Source organism: Pieris brassicae, chromosome 2 (assembly GCF_905147105.1).
Source record: "Pieris brassicae chromosome 2, ilPieBrab1.1, whole genome shotgun sequence".
In the NCBI taxonomy this organism is placed as follows: Eukaryota; Metazoa; Arthropoda; class Insecta; order Lepidoptera; family Pieridae; genus Pieris; species Pieris brassicae.
Genome location: NC_059666.1, coordinates 12,973,814 through 12,998,439, shown reverse-complemented (window position 1 = coordinate 12,998,439; position 24,626 = coordinate 12,973,814). Strand labels below are relative to the sequence as shown.

Genomic DNA, 24,626 nt, shown 5'->3' with positions numbered 1-24,626 from the left:
CGTCAATTTACGAATAAAATATTTTTAGTCATTTTCGTTTTACCATTTGAATCTGGAAAAGTTTTAGAGAAGCCACTATTTATATTTTGGAAAAACTTTGGCCCTTTTCGAATCCAAATATCACGGACTTCTTCCGGAAAAATGTCGTCACAGTAAGTACCAGGGTCTGGAGACACAGATACATTCTCTAAGGTTGCAGTTATTAATTCACAGTAGCTTGAAGTCGATGGTTTAGCATCTAATGTGTGTTTGTCATTTTCGTCACACGTAACGTCTTTTTCCTGGTGTCATTCAGAAGTAATTTTGTCTTGACGTGATGAGAATGAATAATTCGGCTTATTTGTTTCTTCAACCGTAAAAAACGAAGTGAGCTTTGGAAGTTTTTCCGTTATTTCTTTGTTTCTTTTTTGTGAACCACTTAAATAGGTGCGTTTCGACATAATCAAATAATGTTAAAACGAAAATATCTAAACTTCTGTTTATCTTATTCAATTTTAAATATAAAATGAAACAAAATAACGCCACTCACTCCTATCAGACATTAATACATCATTCAGGGAATCCCCCAACCACACCATAGACAATGTCGAAATTTATGTTAGGCATTGTTTAAACAGTGCAGCATGACTTTGGAATCGGAGTGATTCCGTGAGCAATCGCTAGATGGTGTACTTAGCAAATTAGATAGAATGCGTTCGGAAATATTATTAATTAGTACAGTAAAAATAGGTGCATCGATATAATGGAGCAGTAAATGCTTTGTAAATACCTTCTGATAAGATTACTCATTTGTGAATTACGGTATTGAGGACCAGTTCTCAACGTTTACCTTTTGGTCACATGACTCACATGGATCATCATTAGATTTAATCCTTTTTGCAATCCTGACCTTTTCCAATAAGTAAATGTGGTAACGTGGCTTTTAGGTATAACCTTTTTTTTGTACTTACTATTTCCACTTAGAACTGGTAAAGCAGTATTGGCGTTAGCCAATTTTTGTATTTGATAAGGTGGTACAAAAAATAAAGAGTCACATCAAAATGGTTACTATAATTTAAAACGCAGAGATTGGCATATAGGCACCTAAGTTTGGTAAAGCTGTAATTGTTAAAATGTTATTAGGTAAGACTATTGTACGAGCCAAGGCTGTACATTTTACTCACTCAGGCTTTCTTAGTTTATAAGCGTGATGATCCCTATGTATGTGCCAAGGCTCGCACATTTTGCTCATTTACAAACATGATGATTTCCTATGTTTGTACGTGCCATGGATGTACATTTCGATCACTTATAAGCGTGACGATTTCCCAAATCGTCGGAGTTACGTCCCGAGAGTATAGCCCGACGCAGGCACTCTCTTCTACATTTGTTCATAGCGATTAACTAAATCATGGGAGTTACACCCCGAGAGCATAGCCAGACGTAGGCACTCTCTTTGACTGTTAAATTGTATTCATTCGGTACATAGCAATTAGCACGTCATTATTTCGCTCATATTCTATTGTAACACGCGAATGGTAAATATAGAGTAAATCAATAAATCTCTATTATTTGAAGCATCCCGTTGACCCAGGAACCGTACAACTATTCTCACTTAACATGTCTATTGTCTATGTACATCAGCCGTTATTATAGTCGTAATAAATAGTTATTTTTTGACTATAAGAAACAATCTGCTTGTATCACCCATAACTTTCTTAGCATCGAATCGATTACTTGAAAAGAGATTTTGGAACAAACAAGTGAAACACATATATTTGAAAACTGTTTACTTTTCAAAACTCTAATGCCGATATATTTTTAATGTTACAATATTTCCGAAAACCTTATCGTTCAGTCATACGTATTTTGTTAACATTTTACACTGGGTTCCCATATTTCACAAATAACCTTTACAACATACAAGAATCCAGCATTTTTCATAACAATGAGTACTTAACAGTAAACCTAGGTATAGAAATAATAAAATAGAGATTTTATCCAAACCATACCTTAAAGTAACTAAGTCACATTACTATCTTCGCTTACGACAAACATTTCCCTCCAGGCTTTGAGAAAATTAAAAAATAATTGTTCGAGTATCGTATTAAAAGTAATAAATGCCAATTTAGTACAATCAAACATTAAAATAGTTTGCTAAAATTTTGTCACTAAATGTTTTTAATATAAAATAATAATATGAATGCCACTTCTCTAAACCTAGGCCATATTTGTCTCTACACTTTGATCTGTTCACTTCTAATAAAGTTTAAGTTTGTCATGTTTTAAGCCACTCAAGAACTGTAAAAATGTTCTTTGGCTTCTGGCCTATTACACAGAAAATTAATTTGTATACAATAAAAAATCGATACGAAGAAAATTGCGAACTATTAAAAAAACTAACATAATACGCGATGTATTTATATTACAATCTTATCAAATTAAAACCCGACACAAAATCCCAATAGGTGGCGCTATTAGAAGTTATATTTCAGCTTGGCATTTAAGTGTCACCTGTTAAAAAAAAGATATTTTTATTTATTATAGCGCCATCTACTTGAAGGCATACAAATGAGGCTCATTCCATTACAACAATATCTAATTCACTGGCGCATTGTCAAGTTACTATTTACAGCATGTCCTAACCTATTTTGTAACCCTACGCATTATTATCATTATGTTTGGTTAATCGTTATTATCACGTGACAAACTTGTATACGGATCCGATCAAATTTCAGATCCGTCAGATAATAAGTAACTCGTTTAATGCACATAAACGCGAATTTACCTCAACGTTTCGAGTGCCTTACATTACTGGCGTTCAGCTTTTTCGAATTTCAATTTGCCTAAAACAAAGGCATACAATCTTATATAGAACCTTTAAAATAAAGAGTCGAACCGAATTGAGTTTTGATAAGTGATTCGTTCATTCATTATGTTAGAACAAGGCTCCGAAGAGTTTATGCGTTCGAAAAAGCGTTATTAAAATACTTGGAGCCAAGTAAAGCGATAAATAATTTATGATTTTAAATTGATTAGACTTATTAACCCAACACTTTGCTATAAACATTTGGTGAATTTATTTATACAAATTCCATTTAAAACTACTTAAAATCAATAAGTGTATTATTCAAATCCGTACCAAAGCCTCAAATAGCCAATAACCAAAAACAAAACACTTAATACTTGTTCATAGTACGGTTATGAATAATACCGATATTAGTAATCTAAATGACACCCTTAATTTGAATAGAATAACAACATGGCACAATAATTATTTAAAAAACACTTATATTTTACATTATATGAAAGCGTGGGATATAGTTATATACTTTACATAATAAATTACATACAAATAAATATTGTACTGTAAACTTCTGTAACAGATATAATCGATTTAGATTGTGTAAATGTTCATTTTAATTCATGTATATTACATAATTAAGATCTTGTGAAAAAAACGATTAAATCGAGCGACGCAGAAGGCCTAGGCCTTTGATTTGAGTATTGACTGTAAATATTTGTGAGTGTCTCTTAACTTTAAATCGCTTTATTAATTAAATAAATTCTCGATATAGAAACAAAATTCTATTTAAATATATAGTGTTAGACTAAACCGAAGAGAAAAATGGTGTAACTTTCGTATTTATATTTAAAAAAATGTTAATACCTAAAATAATATTAATAATTATATCCCAACGCGTGTGATGCATATGATTACATTAAAGTGATGAGTGAAATATTCTAATGAATTAAACGGACGGAAAACTACAGCTAAGTTATAATTAAGAAATACCACGGAGAAAATGTTATGGGATTATCTAATTAATTATTTGGTCACCAATCGGGGAGAGAAATACATTTGGCCGTCAAAACAAATTATAATAAAATAAACTTTAGTACGTAGCAATAGAGACGTAATTATAGTGCTGATACAAACATCTCTGGATACTCAACATAAATTTTGACAAGAGAGCCTAAGAAAGTTCTGGAAGTACTTTTAAATAGCAAGCAATTTGATAGCAAAAGGAAAAAATGGTTCGTCAGATCGCAAACAAAGTTACATATAATAGAATTAGAATTGGTCGACCAAATAACTATCAGAAAACTATGTTTAATTTAGGAACTATACTTTGAGCGGTAGCAGAAAGAAAATACAAAACTTACGACTAACATTTAGTGCATTGTAGCTGCGTCCGGTATAAGTCTTGTTTTTAAGGCACAACTATTTTTATTAGGGTAGAGGCTAAGGGTAATTTCTTTAAGGCGCCCGACATCCGCGAAGCTATTAACTTATAAAAATCATTTCCAAAAACACTTAAAACCTATGTCACTCCGATGCGTTTACCTTGTAATTATTGTGTTTATTACTAAGAAATCATTATGAAATAGTTAAGAAATTTACTAACAATATTTTTTGTTTAAATTTATAGTTGATCTGGGCAACTCGTTATTTATACTTTAAATTATAAAGACTGCAATATGAAATCATCACTCGATTTATCTATAGTAATACGAAAAATTTCAATACCATTGTTTGCCAACGAGGGGCTCACGCATAATATAACATATTTATACATAAAAATCTTTACTAAAGTTACGTGGGATTTGAAGTCAGTTTTTCAGTATGATTTAAACATTCGTTATCAATTTTCTATTAATTTCATCCTAAAACCTGTCATTAAAATTTCTTACGTGAACAATTTCTAATATTCAAAATTATGTAAAAGTTTTAGAGAAGATGTCACAATAACGTTACGAACCACTTCTATATTATTTTAACTTAAATAGAGTTGATTTTGGCAACTCGTTATTTTTAGTTTTTAATTATAGAGCCTGCAATAATACTTATCAAATATGAAACAGCAGCGCTACAACCTCTCAACCTCCGATGTCTGTATGTTGTGTTCCTGCAGCCACCTGTGCCTGACAAACGCGTATTCATTAACTTAAACGCGCATTATATAACTCTTTAGTAATAATATATATTCCTATACAAAACAACGCATCGATGACTAAGTACAAGTTGACAATGCGCCAAAGTTATTGTTAACTAAGACTAAACACTAAAACGCACAACACTTTTGTCTGTCTGTCTGCGTCAAAGCAGCTCCTCGTCTGTCAAAAGAAACAACCTGTTATAATCTGTTATATATTAAAAATAATATAAAAACTTTTAAAAGTTAAAATTTAATAACGAATATTATAACGAAATGTCCCGTAAAATCAGTTACGAAAATTCCAGAGAGATTTGCGTGTTCAATTAACAAAGTTTTTATACAATTAACGTAACAATGGCTCATATCAGACCGCTAAATGGTATGGTCGTTAGTTGGGGGAAAAAATAAGTTTCATCATCAAACAAGAGAGTCCACAAGAGAGCGTTTTTAAGGCAGTTGTGTGGAACCAGCTACACACTGAAGTATTTCCGAACCAATGCTACTTTGAGCCCTTTAAGAAAAGAGCGTACAAATTATACAAAGGCCGGCAACGCGACCCCTTGCATTGCGTGTCTATCGGCGGCGGTATCACTTAACATTACGTGAGTCTCCTGCCCGATTGCTACATAATTGTATACGTAATGACAGTATGTGTCTTTGTGAGGAGTGTGTGTGTATGTTTGTTAACTTACGGTGCTATTGCGGCGTGATGGGCGACGAGGAGCGCGAGTGCACGGCAAGCGACTGTTGCAACGCGGCCGGCGTCAACCATTCCCTAGCGCAACACACAACTATTATATGTATAGTAAAGCATTTTGAGCTATAGCGGTTGAAAGGGAAAAATATTAGTATTTCGTGAAAAAGCATAAAAAAATATTCATCTTTGTTCATTCCTAAAAATTTATTTCGTTAAGGTAACGAATGCATCTTACACGGAAAGCATATAATGTGGCTGACGCACGCCATCGCCAATGTTTAATGCGGACATAGAAAGTCTATTGGTGCACAGCCGGGGATCGAACCTACGACCTCAGGGATGAGAGTCGCACGCTGAAGCCACTAGAACTAACACTGCTCTACAGAAAAGCATAGAATATGTATAATAAGTATTACACTATAGCATCTTTTTTTAAATACAGTTTTTTATAGTTGCGAAGCGGTTTTAGTCTTCCTACAAAATTGTTTTAGGCAATGGAAATATAAACTTAAAAGACGAACTTTTTCTACTATACCTACGATTACGAACAGGGATAATTTAGTTTTCAAAACTTTCATTGAAGATTATTCACCTTATAAAATCTAAACCAGTCTACTTAAGTACTCATCTCTTTTCATCACAGCGTAAACACAATTTGACAGAAAGAATTGTGTCAATATCGCGAACTAGTCTATTGTGAACAAGTTGCATGGATCTACTTTGGACTTTTTAAGTTCTCATGTCATTTACACATGTGAACATCCTTTTTATAACATATTTTAATAAGTATTGAACTTTCCTTATATGTGTGTGTGATGTTAGAGAGTAAAACAAAATATTTTGTTGGGTTTTGTGCAAAAAATTTGTACGATAACAAAAATAAAGCCCGAAATCATTCTAAACTTAACTCTTAGCTGTCAAGAGAACGTAAAAACGTCGAACAAAACAAATATTAGGTCCTTACATATGAAATTGGCGTTTTGTATGGGAGGAACAAAAAGTCGAATATTTTTAAATATAATATATTTAATTAATCAAAGTATGAACCATTGTTTTCTATGCACTTTTGCCATCTCATAGGTAGTTCATTGATCCCTTTATTAAAAAAACCAGTCGGACGAGAATCAATAAAATCTGTGAAGGCGATTTGGACTGCCCCATCAGAGTTAAATTTTTTCCCTTTCAAGAAGTTGTCCAAATTTCGAAAAAAATGGTAAACTGTTGGAGCAAGGTCCGGGGAGTACGAAGGATGTCTTAGACATTGCAATTGAAGCTCTTCTAATTTGGTAGCCGTCTGTTGTGCAGTGTGTGGTCTAGCGTTGTCGTAACTTTTTTGGGGTTAATTTTCGCTTGGGGCAGGATTTGGCTGGCTGGCCAGGATCCAACCATTGCGCTGAGCGCTTCCGATTATCGTAAAGAATCCATTTTTCATCACAGGTAATGATTCGTTTTAAAATACCTTCATTATTGTGCCGGTTCAGTAATGTAACGCAGCAGTCGACGCGCATTTGCCGGTTTGCTTCAGTCAATTCGTGCTTTTTTTTCAAGCTTTTTAATCTTCCCAATTTGCTTCAAGTGAATTAAAACAGTTTTATCACTAACACCGTAGCCTGCAGCTAACTCGGACGTGGTTTGGGATGGATCTGCTTCCACAGTAGCCTTTAATACTTCATTATCAACTTGGGTCTCAGGCCGTCCACGGGGCTTGTTCTGCAGGTCGAAATTTCCAGAACGAAAACGTTGAAACCAAAAACGAACTGTGTTTTCTTTTGCAACATGACCGCCATACACATCATTCACCATTCGAGTCGTTTCCGCAGCACTAGTGCCACGGCGGAACTCGTACTCGTAAATAATGCGATACTTTAAGTTTTCCATTTTGTAAAATGAGTGACGCAAACAGAAAAAACCAGAAGAAAAAACAAATGAATGACGGTCATTGAAGCACAAATACATGAGTATAGCTGTACAAATTTGAATTTGAAATTCCTAACCAAAGAGGAGGTAGTTGAGGTCAAAGTGGCCAGTACGACAAAACGCCAATTTCATATGTAAGGACCTAATATTAAACGTAAAGTTTTGTACAGAAACAAGTTATAGTATCAAGTACATTTTTTTATATGTTACGTTCCTGTCCATATCCCCAATGGCCTTGCCAAAATCAATGCTGTGTCGCGGGTAGGGTTGCCACCCGTACTTTATACTAAAGTACACGAAAATAGTTTATTTCGCGTGGTGTTTTAGTCGTAAATATTTTTTCGTAACGGAATTTATCGATTGACGCTAAATCGATGTCTAATCATAGATTATAAAGATGCTGTGCAATTGTTTAGTCGATACTTATTTAATAAAAACAGCAAAAGCAATAAAATATATATATTTTTATATAGAATAATAAATAAAAGTAAATTGTACTTTATTTTGATAGTATGTACTTTTTTATTGTAACAATGTTCTTTAATTGCAAAAAAAAGTAGCAACCCTAGTCGCGAGTGTCCACAGCAAGCGTACATGTACCGGCAAACTTCTTGAGCATTAAACATGGGAGTGGGGACAACTTGCGCATCGTACACAACGCGGGACAAAGCGTCAACTAATTTACCAATCACTCTCACGCCATTATCTATATTTCCTAATATTGTGTGTGCGTGTTAATAAACATTTCTGCTATATTATTGTATACGAATACTTCACAAAGTCCGTGCAAAGTTTTCTTTTTAATTTTTTGTAGGGTGAATATACATTATTTACATAGATACATTGGCCATATAATATATACAGATTACCGCTATGCTGTATTTATGCTCTACAAATAAACAAATGCAGTTCTTAATATTTAATAGATAAAGCATTAGCCTAACGCCATCTAGTATTAGTTGAAGCAATGAAAAGCACTAACTTGGGCAAACACCTCTGTAAGAAGGGCACGCAGGAGCTGACATACGCGAGGCGATTCACCCACGCCGGAATGTCTTTATCACATAGCGCCTGAAAATTAAAAAAAAATTAATATCACCTAACAATACTTTAATGCTTGGTTGTAATATCTTCAACAAGTTTCAATTACTGTTCGTTCATAGATGGCGTTAATATTAAGATTTAGGCTTTATCATAATATTATAAGTTTTGGCTGGTTAGACATTAGTTTAGTTAATATAGGATCCCCAGTCCTCGACTATATGCTTAAATGGTGTAAAATATAGAAAAATATCCATAGCGTTAAATAAGCTGCAACATGAGCACTCTCCAGGAGCATCACACAGCTGAGTAGCCGGATTAGGTTAAATGTGTTTAATTATTTTTATAGACTTTTTCCTTTCGAAAATGTTCGAACCTTTTTGTATATATTATGTATTCCATCTTTGGCTATATCTTTAGTATCATTATTTTTTGTTATATGTTTATAATTAGTGTTAGCTGTATGATTACGAAATAACAAAATAAAAACCGCATTACATGTGTATACAAAATATAAGAGATGCAAAAGGCGGCCTTATCCAAATCCTTACAAAATCTTATAATATATCCATATTTTAATGATAAGAAGCTGGATCCTGCATCTACTAAAATCCGGAATCAACTTACAAGACAGTTTTATTGATTAAATTTAGGGTTTCACAATGTATGGATAAAGTACCAAATATCTATGCAACACATAAATTATTTGGAACATAAAAGTTCCGAATAAGAAACTTTGTTCTGTTTCCTCGGACTCATAACTTATGATGGACTTTATGTGACGAATGTCGATATCTGTCAGTCGTGAAACGCAACAATAGTGTTTATCCTACCAATAAGTAATAAATAGCTTATTAGGAACTTATTTTGAACTTATCCGTACATCGTGAACGTGAAGTGTACTAAAATTACTTACCAAACAAAAGGCAGACGTGAAGTGATTACAATTATTGTTCATAAGATGATACCTGGAAAGATATATTATAAATTAGTGTATTTTTAATGAATAATTATTTATAAACATAATTAAAAAATAACATTTGTAGTTAAATAAGCATAATGTATTGTGTATTTACATTATTTACTTTTAAAGAAAACACTTTTTAACGCATTGAAGCTATTATATATTACTAGCAGACCCGGCAAACGTCGTTTTTTTCATGTATATTATTTATAGGAAATAACTATTTACTATAATAAAAATAGGTGTTGTATGTATTTTTGTACGTTGTATCATAAAAAAGTAAAACAAATAATTTTGTCTAAAAAATAATAAACTTGGCGTGGACACCCCTCACCCTCACCCCCTATCACTTAGAGGTTTGAAATATAGATAATAGCCGATTCTCAGAATTATTGAATATGCATAAAAAATTTCATAAGAATCGGTCGAGCCGTTTCGGAGGAGTATGGGAACGAACATTGTGACACGAGAATTTTATATACAGGGTGTCCCAAAAGTCGACGTCAAGTCGAAATTTTCTCATAGGTAATGCCACACCAGTTATCAGAAAAATTAAAAAATAAAAATAAGTCATGTATTTTTGAAGTTATGGATATTTTTTTGTTATTCCAGAAAATGCACACCATGTGACAGTTTTTTCATTCCTGTTGTTACAAATATTTACTTTTTGCCAATTTTTTTTCTCTTACGTCATCCCGAATAGTGTTTTATGTAAACTATGATCCTAAACTCTGTGCTGATCACTCCAACTTTTAGGAAAATGTGATTTTATACCGTACCAAGTTTTCAAAATTAATTTTCGCACTACTTCAACTGATCGTCCTGAAAAAAAAATGTATTACTCCAGTTTGGCAAGTAGCTTTAAAAGTTAGCGCATTTAATAAGGATTCTACATATTATAACACTGAGTCCATTATTTCTTAGATCGGCCATAAGATTTTTTTTTTTGTTAAACAAAGTCTGTTTTTAACAATCTCTTTGAAATTACAACAAATGATTCTAGCGCACCCAAAACGTTCCTAATGACCACAGCGTGGTTTAAATAAGATGGAGAGAGACATTGCATAAAATGTGAGCGAGACAGATAGTGACGCTTATGACATACGGACGCAAATAAGTAAAATAGACAGTTTCTTTTTTATGATTAGATTTATTACTTTTTTTATAAACTTATAATTATTTTACATAATTTTAACGTTTTTTTCCGACGTTTCGAGTGCTTTACCAGCGTGCGTGGTCACGGCGACTGAAGACAAAAGGTTGAATGTCAAAAAGTATCAAATTATTAACTTTTAGCACTAATCCGCTTGTCTCTCGACAAAGGCTTCCAAATGTCGCCATGTGTGTGTTCTTCGCTACCATGCCGTAAACATTGACATATACAATAAATATACGCAAATGTATATGTTAGGGGATGTTTGGACTACCAGAAAATATTATGATATAGTCTAACCGTTGATTTTCATGCTTGGTTTGGTTATTAAGATTATGATATAAAAATCATAATTTATTTTAATGTTTAAAGAACTTTATTTCTTATGACAAAAAATATATTTTTTTTACATGAGCCGTCCGAACTTGAGTCTCTTAGGCTTATGCTGATATGTATCTTTATAATCTTTACGAATAATGTTTCATAGTTTGGATCACTACTTAAAAGTAAATTAAATAAATCAATGGCGCTACAACCTTTTTAGGTCTGGACCTCAGATTTCTGTATCTGTTTCATGATCATTTGTTAATCTAATAGGCAAGTAGGTCAGGTAGGGGTAGGATAGGATCAGCCTTCTGTAGCTGACGCACGCCATCGACTTTGATGTCTAAGGCCGGTTTCCTCACGATGTTTTCCTTCACCGTTCGAGCGAATGTTAAATGCGCACATAGAAAAAAAGTCACACAGCCGGGGATCGAATCGACCTCAGGGATGAGAGTCGCACGCTGAAGCCACTAGGCCAACACTGCTCCCCAGCTTCGACGTCAGTCCGATTTTTAACTCCTATTTTTAACAGTAACTACATTTCGTAACAGACATCAATGTGTCACAAACACTTCCTTTTAATTCGTTAATAAATATAAATTACAGTACTAACCTGTCACCCCGGAATTGCTTGCCGAGTTCAGTAACAAGTCTCCGTACTTCCTCTTCACTGAAGTCTGTATATCCTATATGTACACTTTGTCTGTAAATTACAATATTTATCATCATAAATTATACACGTTGACCAAAAAGTGCTACTTGCAGACCAGAAACTAAATAACCTGTCAGTTCACGTTCCCTCAGTCTAACAATCAGCTGTCAAGATCTCAATTAAAGATGAAAGATCACTATCCAAATTTTTGAAATGTAATTTTGAAAATAAAAACGAAATTTATTCAAATAAATGGAAAGATTGGCCGACACTTTACCTGAATCGAAATTGTTCGCCTAATTCCCGCTCGTCGCGTGGTGTTATCTCAAACACGCCCGTGAACGCGTACGGATGACCCCCATACGCCCATTCTGACCCGTGTACTTGGACCCCACTGTGAAATACACCCACCCCTGCACCGGCTGTATACCTACATACACAATCTCTATTCAAAAAACCTTATTCATCATTATATTCAGAGTGTATAGTTACTTAATATGAAAATACTAAACGATTATAATTTATGTACAGAAATGACATGACGCATAACATATTTCGATTTAGATATGTCATTTTTTCATTATAATGCCCAAATCAACATACATAATTAGTTACACTTAGTAAAAAAAATTACTGGGAAATTATGTACGAAATACAGTAGCCAGCCTTTGAGAATTGGTACGCTCTTTTTTTAAGGAACCTAAGTCGAATATGGTAGGAAATACTTCAGTGGGCAGCTGGTTCCACATAGTGGTGGTGCGCGACAAAAAAAAAACGCTCAGTTGTGGAACGACAGAGGTCGAGGTGATACGGATGGTATTTTGTATATGTGCCTTGACGTCTGATGATGAATCTCCGGTGCAGGTATTATTCCGAACAACTCCTCAAAACACCCTCCATGGTAAATGCGGTATCTAGATGTTATCACTATTCAATTATGTTAATATAAATTTCGTTGCAGAGAAGTCTCACCAGTTCGTCCAATACATGTCGTATACATTGAGGACCACCGGCGTTTGTCCCGGTCTTGGGGGCCGAGGCTCATTGCGTCTTGGCAGTATCGACATGCACGACGGAAACATCGTGCAAATGCCGCAAGACTGAAAACGGAAAATTTATTACAGATTCGATAGACACTGTAGTCAATAGGAACTTACTAATTAATAAATTTGTGAATTAATTGATTGATAATAGAATTCAAGAAAGAAGAAATTCATTAGTAATACTAGAATTAAATATTTTATGATATAATATTTGTAATCAAGGATAATCTCAAACTAGCTGTTGCAGGTGCAGCTGCGCGGAAAAATTCATTCTACTAATTATGAATTTTCAAAATCAATTCAGTCGTTAGAGACATAGTTTCCCGCTCATTGTTTAATGCATATATAACAGCATATTCTAGTGACATTGCACAGACTACAACCACAAAAACCCACGTTCCAATTTTAAAAGTTTAATTACACGATGTACACTACTCTGTACATCAAAAGCCTCGCACAATCACCAGTACTAACTACCAACTACCATGCAAGTGCACTTCTACTTACATGCAAAGTATAATGTGCAAGTCTTTATCTACAATACATTTAATTGAGTCTTTCAAATTGATCACTATCCATTTTAAAAATTTAAATAGGTAGTAAGGCTCTAGTATAGGATTCATTTTCAAAATTATCTATGATGTACAAACGTTTTTTTATATATGCTTTATATCATATATCTAGGGGAGGCAAAATAACTTTTTGAATGGGAATGACATTAGCTCCCGCTTTGTCACGTGACCATTTTCATACAAATTTGTTCAGCGTTAGTGGGTCACGCCTGACGAAAAGTGATTTTGTCTCTAGCCCTAGTTCAGCTGTCGCTAATGGCTAATTATTATATATCTGGCTTAAGATATCATCAGGCATATGCACACAGATATACTATTAGCGCATTTCCAACCAATCGTAAATCCCTTATCCTTTCCTTTGTGTTCAGTTTCTCCCGAATCTTCCCCTAAATTTCCCGAATTTCCCCGGAAAGTTCATCCTCTCCTGAAGTTCTAAGCCTATAGTCGCTTAAAAAAAATGAACTCGATTATCCGAGAATATTTGAACAGAGGCTATCAAAATGATATAAAGAATATAGATTTTTCCGCTGTTGCAACATTTTTGTTTGATCCTCGACTCCTATTTATTAATATTGGTGAAAAATGCTTCAATAGTTTTGGCGTTTATAAACAAAAGTTTAACCTTTCTTTATGTTTCAAACAGGAATTTTCAAACATTTTTAATTCTCAATTATGTTTTTATTACTTCGAAACACCATTATTATCTTAGCTTGTAATACGCATTCTTAGTTTTTAAACACTTCTATGGACACTGTAATCTAATCTTTTATCAAAAATTAGCAAGATAAGACGTTGTACGTAGAGGTATCATTTATACATGCTTATAAAAATATCTGGTTATAATTCTAATTAAATTGAAATGTGGAAAGTTTAAACTACCTTATTCACAAATCACTTTCCACCCCCGACTTCGAACAGTCAAAATATCACCAATTATGTTTTGAGTATTGGTATCAAAGTTGACAGGTAGAAGTAAGTTTAATTCCTTAAATTACTTTTAAATAATTATGTTAACACATTATTTAAAAACGTGTCCTATTCACTTGCGTACAACATTCAACAAACAAAAAAAATTCAAATGTCATACAAAAATCAACTGCATACTTTAAATATTTTATGAAATATGGAGAATATTTCGTTACGTTACATTATCACATAGTTACGTCCAACTGATAAGGTGGAACGAGCGATCAGCGTCAAGAGGCATAGCTTTTCCGTTAATACCGGAGCCTTTTTCATTGTTTTATCATAAGTACGAAAAAATCTATGAAGATAAAGTTTGAATACGTGATACATGGAATTGTACTTATATTTATATCGTATGCATTACATAGCATTCCCACTTTGACATTGCTTAATATACCAGTGCTGGATTAAATGACGAATAACAATTTAGCTTTCCAGCAGTAAGACAACTGAACTCGAATGGATTTAAAAAATTAAAACTGTTGATGCCAAGAAATGAAACGACTCCAGTATAAACCGTTTGTGGTTCCAAAACGTTTTAATTTTTAGTGTAGTGTAGAGAAGAGGAATGACTTAGCCATTATAAAATTCTTATACAAAGTATAAAATACATAAATTTTAATATAAAAAATATTACGAAACACAGTAAGTAAATTTTCAATACATAATGAAAAAGTGAAATTCAAATTCCAAATAATACGAATATATTTTCGAACTGTGGGCGTGGGCCCAGGTTGGGAAAACTTAATTAGACGATAGAGACGATCCAATATTTAAAAATCATAATTAATTTCCGGTATCTGATTGAATTTGCAAAAAGTAGAATTATTCGGTACGCAAATTAATATTTTGTACTTATTTGATTGAAGTTGTTGGTAAATTACACATGCGTCTAAGGGAGAGTTCATGTATTACGTCACGCAATTTTTGGAGATTCTTAAACACCCCCCGCCCCCCATGAAACGCTCTGTAACGTTTCTATTTCCAATAGTAAAACGTTTCGTGATCCAGTGACTGTTTAAACCTTAAACTTACCATTATGTGATGTAAAGTACTGGAAAGTCGAAAATAATATTAACAATAACGCGTAATTCAATCCCCGCCCCGCATCCTAACGTTTTACAAGAGCACCCCCTCTCAAAATTCGGTACGTACTACTTGAACGCTCCCTAAACGCCAAAAAAAAATTTAAATTGTGTTTTCATTTAATATAAAGTAATACGAAAATCTGACTTTCATTTTCTCGTTATGCCTAATGGCACATTGTCCTATTGCCCTTTATAGCCTAATAAATAGCCGACAATATTCGCGATAAATGGGTCTACAGTGTGATTTATATCCAATTTTGGCAAATACCGATTTCATTTAGGTCAAGTAAGAGGGAACGAATCTAAATCTTCAGCGAGCATTTTTTCGTCGAACAAAAAACGTTATATGAACAATGAAACGCACTGTTTTTAACAATTTTCAAAAAGGAAGTCAGTACCATATAGTACCTATAAACGCTCTTGCAACCATAATTCAATTAAATTTTATAATATTCATTATAAGCACAAATTATTGCAAGAATTATTAATTAAATTAAGTTTTTAAATACTACTCGGAAATTTACACTGGCACACAGCTAACACATAATAATAATACATTTAATAATAACGTTAAAAATTCAATACAACAAACATCCATTGTCCGCTATATAGTTAGAACCGGTGACACTCTTCGCTTTATCACCGGCTATGAACAACACCAAATCAGCGATATCTTCTGGTTCACCCCAGCAGTTTAGAGCTGTCGTAATTCCTATTTCTTCATGTGGAACATTGATTCCAGCTAATGCAAATATTTCAGTTTTAACTGGCCCCGGGCTAACGGAATTTATACGCACACCATGCTTCCCGAGTTCCAGAGCAGCGCCTTTACTAAAGGTGTTTAATGCAGCCTTCAGCATACTATACGCCGTGTATTCATAAGTTAACACCTTCGTTGCTGCAACGCTCGATATGTTCACCACATTTCCCTTACTAGCAATCAGGTATGGTGTTGCCGTTTCAGTCAACGTAACAATGGGACGCAGATTCGTAGCCAAAATTTCTTCAAACGTATGAACAAATGATCCAGCTTCAAGGCTACATCTCCGAAGTATACCAGCATTATTTACCAGTACATCTAATTTACCAAACTTTTCGATTGTTTCCGGGATTATTTTTGCAAGGTCTGCACCATTTGACACGTCCGCTTTGACAATAAGAGTCGTCGAACCAGATGCATTACATACGTCTGCAACTCTCTTTAGATTCACATCATTTCTCCCAACTAAAACAACGCTAGCGCCGTCTTTTGCAAATGCAACTGCTATAGCGGCCCCAATCCCTGCGCTTGCTCCGGTTACAATGACAACTTTGTTTTTAAAACTCATGTTAATTACTCAATCGCTTAATTTTAACTGTCTTTATACAACACAGGATCGCTCTTATATAGTGTCGATACGTATATGTACTTTTATTTGCAAAAAAATACTATTATTCAACCTGAATCTTAAACCATTGGGTATTATAAATTAGATACCTAGATAATCTTAGTTGGAACGTGATTTATAGAAGTGTAGGTAATCAAATAGAAAAAATAAGCGTGGTATAATAATTATACCCTTGATACTGGTTTTTTTTTCATATGAATGTATACACAATGTAAAATCAGTACGCTACTTATTAATTTATATAAACTGGTGTTTACATTTTGCAAAATTTTCCGCTTATTTCGGTAAATATTGAACGTCCATAACAAATGCAACTAATAGAAACACATTTTTTCTTCTACGATATCGTTTAAATTCTATCACCATTTTAGATTCAGCCTATATTCAGACATACAGAGAATAAGATGGAATTAATAATATTCAAAACAAAAAGAAAAAAAACGCGGGTAGGCACGGTCAGTACGCACATCATGTCGTGTTTATTTATGTTTTAAAGATATAAATATACATCCAATCTGATTTTAAAGTAGAAAAAGTGAGACAAACGAGTGAGAGTTCGTGACATAGCAGTGGAAGTGTTAAATCATAAATTAATTTCGTAAATATACGGAATTTTAACATATTCGGTTATTTTTAAACAAGTTTTTACCAACAAAAAGGGTCAGAAGTTAAACGAATAACTTGAATTGCTAAATATTTAACCGAAGAACTGTCGAGAAACGTTAAGGAAATTAAATCAATGTGTTGAAATTATTATTCGTCAACAAAGTGTACACAGTAAACAACTGTGAGTCAGCTTTAACTTAACGCGACTTACGGCGTGATATGAACATTACTTTCAACCAAGATTTCAAACGACGCGTGGCTTCGAAGGACATGCAGTCTTGTCTTCTCTTCGAGTTCAAACCCACCAGAGCTTATTTATAACTATATGTTTTTTTTCTTCTTCATTGTTTTTATACAATATTCCTAATTAAAATAATAACAATAGGAACCTCAGAATACAAACTAAAATCGAAAATGATATGAAGGAATTTATAAATCGTATTAGAGAACAAATGACAGTAACCAAAAACATCACTGAAACGCTGGAAGAGAAATTGCAAATACTTGTATACGCTAAAAACTTAAGTAGAGAAATTTGAAAACAATGTTGAATATCTAGGAAAAAAAACGGAAAACGTAAGAATCTTGTGCTATATGGTGTAAAAGAAGATCAAACCAACTCTGCAGTAGAAACCATCGTATCTACCCTGCGTAAAATAGTGACGGTAGAAACTACTGAAATTAACTACGCATTCAGAATTGGAAAAGAACAACGTAATAAATTTAGACCAAGACCTATTCTTGTCTCATTTGTTACAAGCTGAAAAAGAAATAAGATAATTAAGAATAAGAAAAATCTACATCCTTTTATATATATAGATATACCCATCACAATGGTCAGAATCTATTATTATCTTGCTTTACAAAAAAGGAGACCCTAAAGATATAGGCAATTAAGTGTACTACCAAGTTTATATAAAATCTTCTCTATCATAATAAACCACAGGATAAGCGCAACCAAAGAGCAGGACCAACCTAAGAAACAAGCTGGTTTTCGGAAAAAGTTTTCTACTGTTGACCACATTCATACATTAGAACTAGTAATAGAAAAATATCAAGAGCAACAAAGACCCCTCTACATTGCATTTATAAACTACCAAAAAGCCTTTGATACTGTATCTCACGAAAGTATATGGGAAACACAAAAAACAGAATGTAGAGATCAAATACGTAACTGTACTAAAACATATATACGAAAACAGCACTAGTAAACTAGACTGGAAAAGACAAGGCTTGTACATCCATGGCAAATATTTAAACCATCTAAGATTTGCAGACGACTTAGTATTGCTATCAATTGGGAATGATGAGTTAGAATATGTTGCAAATTAGATCTACTTGGGTAAACAAATTGGATTCAGCAGCGACAGAAATGATCAAGTAATAGAGAGAAGAGTTAGAAGTACGTAGAATAAATATTGGTATTGTCAAGAAATAGTGATATGCCTATAATGCTTAAGAAGAGAGTTATGGGTGACATATGCATGTCAAACATGGAAATTTACTAATAAAACAAAAAACAATATAAATACATGTCAAAGAGGTATGCTAAACATTAAAAAGGTAGGTAAGGTAAGACATACAAAAATAAGATCAGAGTCCTGAGTAAGCCCTGAATGGATGCAAATAGCTCGAGATAGAAAGATGGCATAAATAATATTCAAATAACTGTGTGGTTCAACATAGTATGTCTCGGTTAACTATTAATTCTAACTAAAGTGACGTTGCGGAACACTCAAGATATAATATCTATAAAAAAGTAAATATGAATAATATTAAAAGTTACTTATGTTAAATTAGCATATATGTATATGCAATACTATTAACAATAGGCACGTACGTTAAAAATGTCTTTTTTTATATAGAGCAAACGGGCAGGAAATACTTCAGTGGGCAGCTGCTGTTCCACATAGCGGTGGTGCGCGGCAAAAATTGCCTTGGAAAACGCTCAGTCTAATCTAAAACTCGACGTAAAAGAACGAACATCCCCTCAAAGTGACGTAGACCATCAAGCCTTAGCTATCCTAGTGAACCTAATAGATTAGAGAAAAGTATTTTTCTGTGAATTGAAAACTTCCAGTTTACACGAAACAAATGATCAGAAAACCATAGCAGTTAAAGAACTCGCATTCAAGTGTCATAAGCTCAAAATTTCAACTATAACGTTTCACGGGGGCATTGAAACATTGCCAAGTTCGTCAAAAAAGGCGTCGTCGAAGTGAAATGGCGACCTCAAAGGTCTAAAGATTTTAACAGAGAGCACTCGAAAGTAGAAACTACCACATCTAGACTTTAAAATTGACTGTACTGAAAAACAAGTTTAATGAGTATGAATGCAATAGTGTTGATATCTAATTCACAGTCAAAATATTCATATAGGTAACACAATGTACACTTATGAACGTCAATAAAAAAGAAATCAAGCACGAGTGCAAAATTTCGTGTGTATATTTTTTTTTATAGAACAGGAGGCAAACGGGCGGGAAGATCACCTGATATTAAGTTATGCCGCCGCCCATGGACATTCTCAATGCCAGAGGGCTCGCGAGTGCGTTGCCGGCCTTTTAAGAATTTGTAGAAATATGTTTGACCACAGATTTCGCGATAACTATACGACAGTAGTCATGTACGAGCCAAGGCTGTAGATTTTGCTCACTCAGGCTTTCTTAGTAATATAAGCGTGGCGATTTCCTAAATGGTCGGAAATTTCCTAAATCGTCGGAGTTACGGCCCGACAGTATAGCTAGATGTAAGCACTGTCTTCAACTGTTACATTGCATTCATTCCTTACATAGCAATTAACATTCCTTTCATCAAACTAGGACACGTATGACATGTGTACTTAAATAATGTTGAGAGGTTCGAAGTCGTATTCTCTCTTTTATAATAATAATACTTTATTTACATAACTTATGGCCTCTGTGTACCTAGTCCAACCATAAGTTCTATTACAAATGAAAATGTATTTTTTGAAGAAGTAATGTAATATTTTTAAAATTAACACCTACATATTTATTAAAGTCTCCGCAAAAAATAATAAAATTATTCTAATCGAAATCTTTGGTTTTATACAACCCTTTAATATGTTGGCCACGAATCTATGTGTTTACGCACTGTTTCCAAAAATATATTTGCGGGAATCTTCATTTCTCGCGATAAGATTTTTTGGTTCCTATTGGGGTCTCGACGGATTCTGGCTTTAACAACATTAGCAAGCTTTGTAGTTCTAACAGCACGCGGCCGCCTTAATCATTATTTCTGGTCTTCGCCGTCGAAGTGTTGTTGTATCTGTTGATAGTACGATAAACGAACATACGGCGGATATCTAGAATATGACGGACGCGCGACGGCTTCATACCCACGTTGTGCAAGGCGATTACTGCAATTCTATTTTCTTTAACACCCCATTGCATATTGTAATTTGATAATGAACACGCAAAAATATGTGAAATGGCGTAAAATCAAATACAACAACAAAATCGAAATAATTAAAAAGTTGAAAAGAAAAGTTATTATGTAACAGTATTTATGGCCAGACTAGTTATTTATTACCCGTATATACACACTTATATCGATATACTATTTGCGATGTGTTTGGCATGACAGAGGCGAATGAATGACGTTTTTATTGTTTAAATAGTATTCAAATTTGTAGTTCAAGATAGAATGTATGTAAATGATCTTTAAAAAAATTTAGGCTTTAAATATATTTTGTCATACGTACATATATGTACATAGTCACATTTTTAAAGATTTATTGATTAATTTATTTAAAAAAGGTTTAATAATATAATAATTATATGTAGTATTGTTTTTTGTTAAAATAGCTTTTACACATTAAGAAAAACACTTTTTGACTGTGTCACCGTGACCACGCACGCGAAACGTCGGTAAATAATTAAAAAATTTAGAATTATGTAAATAATTTTAAGTGTTAATAATAATATATACCTTTAATGCGTTTAGTGCATAGTGTTACTTCATTATTTATTGTTTTCATAATTCATAGAAAATACTTATAAAACATATAAGTTAATTACACTGTTTGTTCCTTCCTTGATGATTCAAGATAAATTGCAAATGAAATTAAGTTATGAAATATAATAAAAAACCGTTCTTTCCTACTTCCAAATAACACGTTGTAATTTGTTTAATTAATAAGGAAGTCCGATTTTCTGACGAATTTAAATCATCAAATGTGTAAGCGTATACAGAATCTTTAATAGTTTTAAATTATCATAGATAAAACCTTATCGGCCTTACACGTGGACTAAAGCGCTTTACTTGAAGCTGGCATAAAGTTAAATCTACTGCTATAATAATTTTTAAATCAAAATTCTAGATTTTCTTCTTTAGTTTTTTACCTATTGTGTTATTATCGTATTCTCTATATAATTTAATAAATTACGTATTGACTTATATTAATAAACACTTGACCGATACAAGTCAGAGGTCGTGAGGGAAACCAGGAGGCTGTGCGTCAGTGTCCAAGTTAATTAGTACATAAAAGGTCCCAAATGGCATAATTCCATATAATCATATATATAATGAATTTCAACGAAATTAAATATCGGCTAGGAAATTAGTACAATTTGGTAGAGCACTCAGAAATACAGTGCGTAATTTTGTCGAATCGTAAGTAGATTTCGAAAAAACCGTATCAACGATTACAACCCCTGTTTTAAATATTTTTTTAAAATAATCATTCCGGTTTGACTTTCGACATTATCGTTTACTCATAACTACTTTGCTTCTTCTACTGTTCACGTGGACAACCGAACTAGCCAATGTCTAAGCGATGCGAGAGGACTAACAAAATTGATAGGTCTATTAAAAAAAATTGTAAATGTAGCCATTGTTGCCCTATAAAAACGTGTGAACACAATGGCCTAGTCGTTAAGACAGACGACCTTTAAATAAATTATTAGTCTAAGGTCTACATAGCTTCTTGCCCTTGAAGAACTAACTACAACTATGCCGCAAAGGACTTCCAAGGCCACATTAAAGCAATTATATAAGATTATTATTAAACAACTATATGCTATGAGTAGCCGTTGGACATTATTCTATGCTGCAGAACATTAAGATGAATAATACAAAATACACTGGAACACATATTATCAACGTATTATTAAGGATATAATTGAAATATACTTTGAATGTCGGCAAAAATAAGTCAAATATTCTGCGAAAATTATTTAAATATCTTAAATTACAGCATCATATTTATGTATAACGACTAAACTTGATGTAATATATCTCTATATATAAAAAATTCTCTTGTCACAATTTCGTTCCCATTCTCCTTCGAAACGGATCGACCGATTCTTAGGAAATTATTTATGCATATTCTGTAAGTCTTAGAACCGGCTGCTATCTATATTTCAACGAAGTTCTAGGAATCACCTAGTTAATACATGAAAATATTATTCTTATAGCTATATAAAAAGTATAAATGTGGTAGGTTTTGTTTAACTAAAGTCTATAGTCCTATTTATTTACCTTTGGAAGTTGTGTGACATAAATCTTCTTTCTCATACTAATTATTAAAAACTGCGCGTTTATAACGTTAACACAAACTCTAGCAATCACACAATACAATACAACCATTCATTTAAACATTTCAAACTAATGTAAAATAAGAGCTACACAGGCCACTGGCTCTTTTTCTTTTAATAACCATAGATAAGATAGGCTTACAGGGATGTCAATTATCCAGTTTATTATCTCGTTTTTAATCTGTTTTAATCAGAAAATGGCTTAAATTATATGACACGCTAATAACATGACCACTATTGTTTACATTTTATGCTTGATATTTGCATTGTTTCCAGGAGATAATGAATTATAGTCTAATGACCTACTGATATTATCTTAATTGTTTTTACTTCATTTTGCTCTGTAAATGTGTTTCTTTAAATACATATATATGTAATAGATTAGGAACTGACTAACCAATATTTACATGCAGTGCTGTATAACATTCTTGTAAGACTACTATGAATTGTGATACAACTAGCCAATTATTATATCAATTTCTACAAACTACAAGTAAAATTACATGTGTGATCAACAGGATGGTGAACTTTTATTGTAGAAAACATTTTAAACATAGTTTATATGTCATAATAGAATATATATCATAATAGAAAGTGAGAACTTATAATTTTAATATATAACCTAAGTCTATGAAGAGGAGGCAAAATGGAGTTTGTAGACAATTTCCTTTTAAATGTTTTACCACAGGGTTACACCTGAAAATTCACCGTCCCTTTAAGATAAGTCATGGCTGAATACTATAAAAGCAAAACATATTTACAGATTAATATAAATACGACATCAAACATATTTGGCAAGTGATCAACCATCTATGTTACTCTTACTAAATTCAAATTATCGTGAGGATCCTCAGGTAAGACAATTGGACCCTTAATCAAGGGATCTCTGTCATTTGCGGAACGATCTCGAGTCTCACTCTCAGAGTGGTGACATACATCACATTTCTTCATTTCTACACATACTCCTTAGGTCTTGTACTGTGAATTTTTTTTTAATTTAACTGAAGAGTAAGATTATTTGCATATCTGTTTGAATCCTCTAGTATTTTCATTTGAGGAAGCCTTCTAGAGAAATCTATTTTGTAGTAATAACAACATTGTATATAATAATAACAAGATTGTATGAAAATACCAGTCATGAAGGCTGGATCTTTGTCAAACATTTTGTTTTAAACAAAGTGAATAAAGAAAGATGTTACCTCATCCTCACTATCATTTCTTAATAATGGTGTTGTTTCCATATGTGCGTTATTCCACTAAATTATAGAAAACCACTGAACGTAAACACTCACTACCAACTGAATAATTGAATATTTTATCAATTCTAATTAATACTATTATCAGGCAGGAGGAAAATGTATTGTATGCAAATAGTATAACTGCCCATTAACCGAAATAATAAGAATATGGTAACGCATAACCGCGCATGTGACTCAAACTGTTGTATTCGATATATAAAAAATTCAAAAGGATTCATTCACTCACCACAGTGTGTTGCTTTGTGAAATGGCACTTTGAACTTTCTCTTGGAGTAACTGCACGCTATTTGTTATCCTTTGGCATAGGAGACATTAATAATAAGAAATCTCATAAATTTTGTTGTAAAAATATAATCAAAATATTTACGGATTAAAAAAAACCTCAAATTATTTTCTGTACTTTATAAATCGCAGATAATTTTTGTCTTTTTCTAAATATATAACAATTAACAAATTACTTTTTTTTTACTTCTGACATT

The 24,626-nt window shown here is 33.0% G+C and overlaps 1 protein-coding gene across 6 annotated transcripts; it reads right to left on the bottom strand.

Moving 5' to 3' along the window:
• Positions 1 to 1,756: 1,756 nt before the first annotated feature.
• Positions 1,757 to 24,601, bottom strand: LOC123719997 (deubiquitinase DESI2). 6 transcript variants are annotated; one of them, XM_045676375.1, is made up of 9 exons: positions 24,374 to 24,597; positions 23,714 to 23,866; positions 12,640 to 12,767; positions 11,945 to 12,097; positions 11,629 to 11,718; positions 9,491 to 9,542; positions 8,516 to 8,604; positions 5,612 to 5,694; positions 1,757 to 5,097 (listed from the first exon to the last, which is right to left on the bottom strand). In XM_045676375.1, exons 2-8 carry the CDS (start codon positions 23,837 to 23,839, stop codon positions 5,616 to 5,618), a joined length of 717 nt encoding a protein of 238 aa, XP_045532331.1. In that variant the 5' UTR covers positions 23,840 to 23,866; positions 24,374 to 24,597; the 3' UTR covers positions 1,757 to 5,097; positions 5,612 to 5,615. The 6 variants fall into 6 exon arrangements, with proteins under 6 accessions (XP_045532331.1, XP_045532332.1, XP_045532335.1 ...); XM_045676376.1 differs by lacking the exon at positions 24,374 to 24,597 and adding an exon at positions 24,088 to 24,309; XM_045676379.1 differs by lacking the exon at positions 23,714 to 23,866 and having other exon boundaries at positions 24,374 to 24,593.
• Between the last annotated feature and the right edge of the window lie 25 nt (positions 24,602 to 24,626).